This window comes from Aptenodytes forsteri, unplaced genomic scaffold, assembly GCF_000699145.1.
Source record: "Aptenodytes forsteri isolate BGI_AS27 unplaced genomic scaffold, ASM69914v1 Scaffold651, whole genome shotgun sequence".
In the NCBI taxonomy this organism is placed as follows: Eukaryota; Metazoa; Chordata; class Aves; order Sphenisciformes; family Spheniscidae; genus Aptenodytes; species Aptenodytes forsteri.
In genome coordinates this window covers 88,595-96,030 of record NW_008794079.1, presented here as the reverse complement: position 1 = coordinate 96,030, position 7,436 = coordinate 88,595, and the positions used below count along the sequence as shown (strand labels likewise).

General features: G+C 62.9%; 2 protein-coding genes across 2 annotated transcripts in view; one reads left to right on the top strand and one right to left on the bottom strand.

The window, feature by feature from the left end:
• SCX (scleraxis bHLH transcription factor) overlaps positions 1–5,076 on the bottom strand; it is a 9,942-nt gene extending 4,866 nt beyond the window's left edge. The window contains exon 1 of the mRNA XM_009272295.1: positions 4,558–5,076. Within this exon, the coding sequence (XP_009270570.1) occupies positions 4,558–5,076 (519 nt within the window). The remainder of the gene's footprint in view (positions 1–4,557) is intronic.
• BOP1 (block of proliferation 1) overlaps positions 1–7,436 on the top strand; it is a 70,796-nt gene that overhangs the window by 50,038 nt on the left and 13,322 nt on the right. The gene's annotated exons all lie outside the window — the stretch shown is intronic.

The following is a 7,436-nucleotide window of genomic DNA, read 5'->3' as shown; positions in this document are numbered from 1 at the left end:
CCACTCCCCCCCCCCAGCCGATACAGTCACTGGAGGAGAAACGTCCTGTTTTTCCCCCGCCAGCACTGTGTGTCCTGGCGGGGACGATGACACAGGCAACACCCACAAAGGAAAACCTGCAGAAGCACAAGCCCCATCACAGGCTGGCAGGGATGGGGTGTCCGGGGCACCATGGCCCTGGGCCCCCTCTCCCAGCTCTCGCTTACGGGAATGGCACGAGCTTGCTCCCCAGCAATGCCGGGGACCGTCCCGTCCGTCACTGCCACCCACCCACACATTGTCCTGCAGCGCCTGTGGCAAGTGTGATGCTCCTACCGGTATGGTGTCCACCTCCCTCCTGCTTGTGTCCTGACTGGGGCATAGTCCAAGGCCTTGTCCCCATGCAGGTTTTTAACCTTTCAATTAGATCTGGGGGAACTGGCACAAGCCTGAGCAGCCGCCAGCCCAGGCAGCCCCTTTAGCAGAGCTCGGCCTTTCTCTGGTGGGCGGCGAACACCTCCACATGAGTCATTTTAAAGAAGGATCTTTCCAGGGAGATGGTGTTGGTTTCAACCCGATACGGGAAAGTCCCTGGGATAAGGCGGCGTCAGGATGCCTGGGTGCGAGGCGACGCTGAGTCATGCAGCATGAATTTGGGCAAGCCCCTTTGCCCGATGTGGTGCTGCTCGGCCAGCAAAAGCGGGACAAGGTGAAGGCCCGGCTAGGAAGGGTTCGCAGAAAGTTTGCTGCCCTACTCGGCTGTCCTTTGGGGTGCCCACAGCAGCCGGCAACCCCAAACATCCCGCCCGAGCTCTGTCCTGTGACCCCTCTCACTAGAAAGAGCCTCTGCATGGCAGCTCACGCCTTCCCTCCTGTTTCTCCCCTCCCTGCAGCGGGTCCTGCTCACAGCGACCGCAAATGCTCACCCGCAACTTCCCTGGTGCTCCTGCCTTCCCGGCCAGGGTGCCCAGGGATGAGGTGGCATCTGGCCTCTGCCCACACTGTCTCATGGGGCTTCAGTGCCGTGCGTGCCATCTCCTCCTTCTCCAGAGCGTGTCAGGCTTTTAACGAGGGGAGCCGTGGCATCGGCGTCCCCCTCGGAGTCACGGGTCAGGTGCAGCCTCCCACGGCTCGGAATGGAGACGGTGTGCCCGGCACGGACGGAGGCTGCGGAAGGGCTGGGAGCTGGGCAGGCACGGTGCGTCTTGGGCCTTTTGGGAAGGAGGAGGTTTTAGAGAGCCAGCCGCAGCAGGTGCCTGCAGACTGGTGTGTCTCCCACCGCAGCCTGGCCGGCTCTCGGGGAGAGCTTGCACGGCACGTCTGGCGCAAAATGGACGGGCAGAGCTGGTGACAGAGGGGCAAACGGTTCAGGGGCTCGCTTGGGGGCACCGTGAAGGAGATCCCTCACGAGGTTACCCTTTCTTTGGCAAAGCCTAGAAAGCCGGAGACGGACAGAATAACGTACCACAAGGTTGCACTGGTTGAAACAACATCATTACATGTGAGCAAAAAGGCATGGTGGAAAAGCAGACCTTTCTGACGGGGGTGGATGGGCTGTTTTGACCTGAGCACCCAGCAGCGCAAGACAATTTATATTCTGATATGATCAAGCTGCTCTCCTCTAAGCTCAGCGTGGAGTGAAGCTGTGTGTGCGCGTGCGTGTTTGGGAGAGGAGAAGTGGCTCTGCCTCCTTCCCTCGTGGGACGGGTAAGTGGGGAGGGGGTCTCTGAGGAGGTGTGTGCTGTCGCTTGCTGAGCTCGCAAGCCTGGCAGCGTGGCTGGAGCTGCCACGCACGTTGGCGCTTTGGGTGCCCAGCGAGGCGAGTGGTCTCGCATGGAGCTGGCTTCTCCTGAACGGGACGGTGGCCATCTGGCTCTCCAGAGCTGAGGCAGGGTCCCTTCCACCCAACGTCAAACAGGCTGTGAGATCCCAGCTGCGCCGTGTTTGCAACTCCAGAGGAGATTGCTTTCATTTCCTCGCCATTTGTCAAAATACCTTCCTGATAAAAGATGGTTTATTTTATTCCTTTAACACGCAGTAAAACCTACTGAGTTGTTATCTGGCCGTAAAAATCTCAAGCACAGACCGAGTGCACTGCTTAGGCACGGTCTGTTTGGTCCCCTCTTCCCAGCATGAGCCCGACCTAGCTTATTTCTCAACCAAACCAAAGTATCTTGTCCCCTTTGACAGCCGCTGAGGATCTAAACTTGGGGAGGTTTATCCAGAAGAGCGGCAGGAAGGGAGGTGGCCCATCTTGGCCCGGGAGTCCCGCACTGCTTATCCTTTCCACACGCCTTGGCACAGACGTGCCTGTCCTGGGGTTTGCTCCCGCACAGGAGTCCACGCTCGGAACTGATGCAAAAGTGGCAATGGGAATTTATCGGAATTGATGCAAAAGTGGCAATACCAGCAAAAGAGACAGAGAACTTGATCTTTGAAGCTGTTACAGGAGGTTTCCGAACAGGCTGGTAACTGGAAGGCGGGGGAGTTTTCCAGTTCAGCCCTGTAGGAGCTTCCCCACCTGCAGCTTCTGTTTTTAAACTGGGGTAGCACTGGCTTGAGCAGTTTGCTGGAGCATGAGGGCACTTTACAGCCGGCGGTCTGCATCCCTCACCCACTGGGGAGAATTTGACACTGGTGCTCACGAAAGCTACAGACGGGGGAAGCGCTTGGTCTCCGCTGCCCAAGCGGAAAGAGCCCCGTGTATTCGTCTTTGATGACTTAAGATTTAGCAGTGTAAATCCCAGCAGATGCAAAGACTCCTGACGTTGTTGCCTCCTGCCTGCTGCTCCCAGCTCTGTCTCCTTCTCTAGTGAATTGGAAAGGACGTGCAAGGGGGATTAACAGGGTTTGGGGTTTTCCTGCTCTGAAATACTCAAGCTGTCCGAGTCTGCTTGTGACTGGTTTTACCGCCACTGCTTCATGCTTAATGAGCCTTGAATCCTTAACAAAGACTTCTCCCTCTTCAGGGCCTTACTCATTGGGGTTAAACGGGTTCAAACGGCGGCGGAGCGTGCATGCATGGCTCGGGCTGCCATCCCGACGCCTCTGCCTCAGCTCTTGTGCTCTCTTTCACCTCTACCCTGCTGGAGACCATCTGCTCCGTGCAGGAGACCAACAGGTTTTTAAAACCCAGCCACCCAGGGCACAGCGTTCTTGAGCAGGGCTTGAGACTCTTGACAGCCGCCTCCTCCCTGTGCCCCCGCTCCCCCGTGGCTGTGTCTGCGTGGCAAGAGCTGCCCTGTACGTCAGGAGAGCCCCAAGAAAGGCTGCAGCCCTGCACCGTGCCGCCGCTCCCTGCACGGCAGCCCCGGGGCCGGGGAGGGGGGGTTTGCTTTCCCTGCACCACCAGAGGAGGTTTGCTCAGACAGGCAGGGCCGTGCCAGGGAGGCAGCAGCTCACTGCCTCTCCCAGCCGGTGCCAGTCGCCCAAACGGCTCCCGGAGCCTCGGCAGAGCTGCTGCTGAAGCTGGATTTTCCTAGTCTGGCTGCCAGACTCGTGTCCTACTCCACCTGCCCCCTCACTCTCCGTGGGCAGTGGTGCCGACCCTCCTGGAGACGTGAGCCTGCATGGCAGGCGTTGGCCAGCGCTGGTGCCAGCCTCTGCCAGAAGGCTGGTCCTGGCGCGAGGTGGTGCTGCCTGCCCAGACGCCGGGAGGAGAGCGCTCCCCTAAAGGCAGGGGGTTGAGAGCCAGGAGCGGGGGACACTGGGTGAACCGGGCTGGCCAGGACATTACGGCTCCCGCTCGGTGGTAGAGACCCGCTGGTGCCTTTGGCAAGCTGGGACAGCCATCCCGCTTCCCGAGTGCTCGTGGGGCAGAGCTGCTGGTCCCCACGATCCTCCGGGAGGCTCGAGGGGCACCTACATGCCGTGGCATTGGCCTCAGCTTCCCCCCGATCCCTGTCTCAGCATGGCTCCCCGGGACACCGGGCCCACGGCTGGTTGTGCAGAGCCAGCGCAGCCCTCGCCCAGGCAGACGGACCAGCCCAGGGAGCCGGCCCTGCCGCCAGCAGCCAGCATCAGGGGGCTGGGAGCCCTGGCTGCAGCCAGCCCTGTGCCCAAATCGCTCTCGCCTCTCCATTTGCTGCCTAGACTCTGCCGGAGGGGAGATGCAGACTCTTTCCAGACTCTGACTTTCCCTGTGCCTCTGATTTCCAGCTTCTAAAATCTGTTTCTCGCCCTCGGAGGGTTTCCCCTTCTCCCGTCCCTTTGCCTTTCAGTGAACGCGCATGAGATTCGGACGCAGCTGCTGGGGGCTTTGAGCAGCAAATCTAGACATGCTAAAGGGAGGCACCGTATTTTCCACGCCTGAGTTTCAGGCTCACCGACGGGGTCTGGCGTGCTCTCCAGCCCGTGTCGATGCAGCTCGCACCGGAGCTGCTTCGTCTCGCCCAGCCATCCCATCTCCCCCTTGGCTCGCACCGGCCCGATGGCAGCAGAGCCGTAGCCGGCGCCCTGGTGCTCCCTAACCCCCTCCTGGTGTGGCCGTGGCTGAGGATGCCTGGGGGTCCCCTGCCACAGCTGGCGCAGCCCCCTCCAGCCGAAAGCCCCGCGGGGACGGCGCGAGCAGCCACTTACCAGCTTCCTCTGGTTGCTGAGGCAGAAAGTGCAGATCTGTTTGGGCTGGGAGTTCTCGGTGTCGCGCGCGGAGGGGCTGCTGCCGCCGTGGTGGTAGAAGGCAGGGGTGGTGTGGCAGGGCTGCCCATCCCCGCACGCCTCCCCCACCAGCAGCACGTTCCCCAGGTGGGAGATGTAGCTGGAGGCCAGTCTCAAGGTCTCGATCTTGGAGAGCTTTCTGTCGGCCGGCTCGGTGGGGATGAGCGTGCGGAGGGCGGTGAAGGCGGTGTTGACGCTGTTGGTGCGGTCACGCTCCCGCGCGTTGGCTGTGTGACGCTGCCGGGGCTCCCTGTTGATCCGGTTGGGTTTCTTGCCGCTCCTGCGCTTGCTGGCCTTGATGCCGTAGCCGTCGGTGTCCAGGTGGTAGGGCTTCTCGTCGGAGCCGGAGCTCTCGCTGCCGTTCTCCTCGTCCTCGGACAGCATGCTGATCTCGGGGTACAGGTACCGGCTGGGGGCCGAGCGCAGCATGGCAAAGGACATGTTGGGCGGTGAGGGGACACCGGGGAAGCCGCGTGGGGACCGCCGCGCTCTGCCAACCTCCTCCTGCTGCAGGCGGCCTCAGCTCCAGGCGCTCATGCTGCTTCCTCGGCTGGGGTCCGGGGAGCCCCGGCTCGCGTCGCCCTCCCCGGGCAGGCTCTGGCTGGGAGGTGGTGCGGCAGGGGGTCCCCCTCCCCAGCTCCCTGACGGCTCTCTCCGCGCAGAAGGGGTTAAGGGCTGCTTACAAGCAGGGCTGCCTGTTTCCTCTCCCCACACATGTGCATCTTAAGACGCTGAGTGTGGCAGGAGCAGGGAGTTTTATAGCAGCAGCAGCGGTCAGCCAGGCCCCTCCTCCGGCTCCGGCAGGCAGCCCTGCTCTGGCTCTGGAAGTGGGAGCTCACGCCTACCTGAGCTCACCCTCCATCCCCGCAGGGGACTTAACCCTTCAGGGCTTGGCCGGGGGTCCTGCCTGCGGCCGAGGGGCTGCAGCCAGGCTGGCGAGGACAGGAGCGCTTCCTGCGGTTCACCTGCCAGCCGTGAGCCTCGGCTGTGGCTGCCAGCCTGGCACGCGGTGAGCGCACAAGGTCTCGTGCAGCATCCTCGCCCATCACCTGCGTGGGCCTGAGTGGGCACGGCACTGCCAGGGAGGTGGGCACCGGCAGTGGGGTCCGTGGGGGCTCACAGAGGTCCCCAGAGGACACTACATGCTGGGGCGGGAGGGAGACTCCCCCGCCCCTGTGCCTGCAGGTTTCATGGGCAGTTTGCACCTGGGACAGGATTGGGGACAGGGCTGCGTCACCTCCAGGCTGGGGCTGGGGAGACAGGCTCCTGCTCAGGATTAGTCCCTGCAAAGAGAGCCCCTGAGAGCGCTCCCTCCCCTTCCCGCAGCATGACCAAATCCATCCTGCTGCTGCTGCTAATGGGGCAGAGAGGGAGGAATTAACCCTTGAGGAGCTGCCCGCCGGCACACCTCTGCCAAAGCTCCTGCCTGGTGCACGCCCTGCTGCTTTAATTTGCTTTAATTTCCTCCCCAGATAGCAAGAACAGCATTTGTGTCTTTGTCAGCCTGATAGGTGTGTGCGGATGCGGAGCCCACTCCTGTCCCCGTAACCTGTCCCCGTAACTGCGCCGGCTCTGCTGAGCCCGCAGAAACCAGCACCTGCTGGCAGCGTCGACTTCGCAACCTGCCCCAAACTACCCCCTGCTCCCCTTCCCGCGCCGGCTCGTCGTGCCCATGCGGGCAGCTCGAGCAGACTCCTCTGGGGACTGGGGGTGTCGAGCAGGGGTCCCCATGGGCCCCCAGCAGCTGCCGCTTCAGCGGGGCGGTCCTGGCTGTCTGTGCCCAGACCCAGGACCCCCGGGACCAAAGGAAACCAAGGCCCTTCTGTGCTCTGCAGGTGAGCTTAGAGGCTCGTTGTGGAGAGAGCCCTGCGACCCAGCCCCGGCTTTGGTCTGCCAGGCTCTTGGCTCAGTGGCAGCCCCAGGCAGGCAGGCTCAGTGCAGCCCCAGGGCCGCTTGATTTCATGGCGTAGATCGTGGGCCTGGAGCCACGGAGGTGCTGCCAGGCTGCTCCGGAGCTTGCTGGCCCAGCTGGTCCCTTGCTGCCAAGGCAGAGGGCAGGCAGGGAGGTTCGGCCCCGGTGAAGGCCATCAGCCTCCTCCTCTGGGGCCAGGCACGTGGGAATCCCTGCAGCATCCTGGGCCACAGAGCTGTCGCTAAGGTGTGGGGCTGGGACCCCGCACCCAGGATGGGTCCAGGGAACCTGTGGACCTCTGAGCACCGGAGCAGGTTGTGCCTGAGCTGGCAGGGAGTTGCCTCAGCTCCGGGCTGCCTTGCGCCAGCCCCATAACCTCGTAATGTATGAGTTTTGACAGTGGGAGCATGTCTCCTTCAGCTGCACACTCTGTCCTTGCACGAGGAGCCCATCGGTGCCCGGAGAAAGCCTGCTCTTCCCCCGAGCCCAGGCACATCTCCCAGCCTGGCAGAGCTCCTGCCACTTGGCCCTGCTCGGAGGACCCTCAGGGCAGCATCATCCCCTCGCAGGGCGACTGGCAAACCCGCAGCCTGGGGGGCTGCAGCAGGGTCGGCCAGGCTGAGCCCCACGGACTGCTCTCCCCTTGCCAGTGGGAGGGACACCGGCTGCTTTTGGGGGGGGCAGGCACATCTCCCAGCCTGGCAGAGCTCCTGCCACTTGGCCCTGCTCGGAGGACCCTCAGGGCAGCATCCCTCCCTCGCAGGGCGACTGGCAAACCCGCAGCCTGGGGGGCTGCAGCAGGGTCAGGCTGAGCCCCACGGACTGCTCTCCCCTTGCCAGTGGGAGGGACACCGGCTGCTTTTGGGGGGGGGGGGGGGGGGCGGCAATA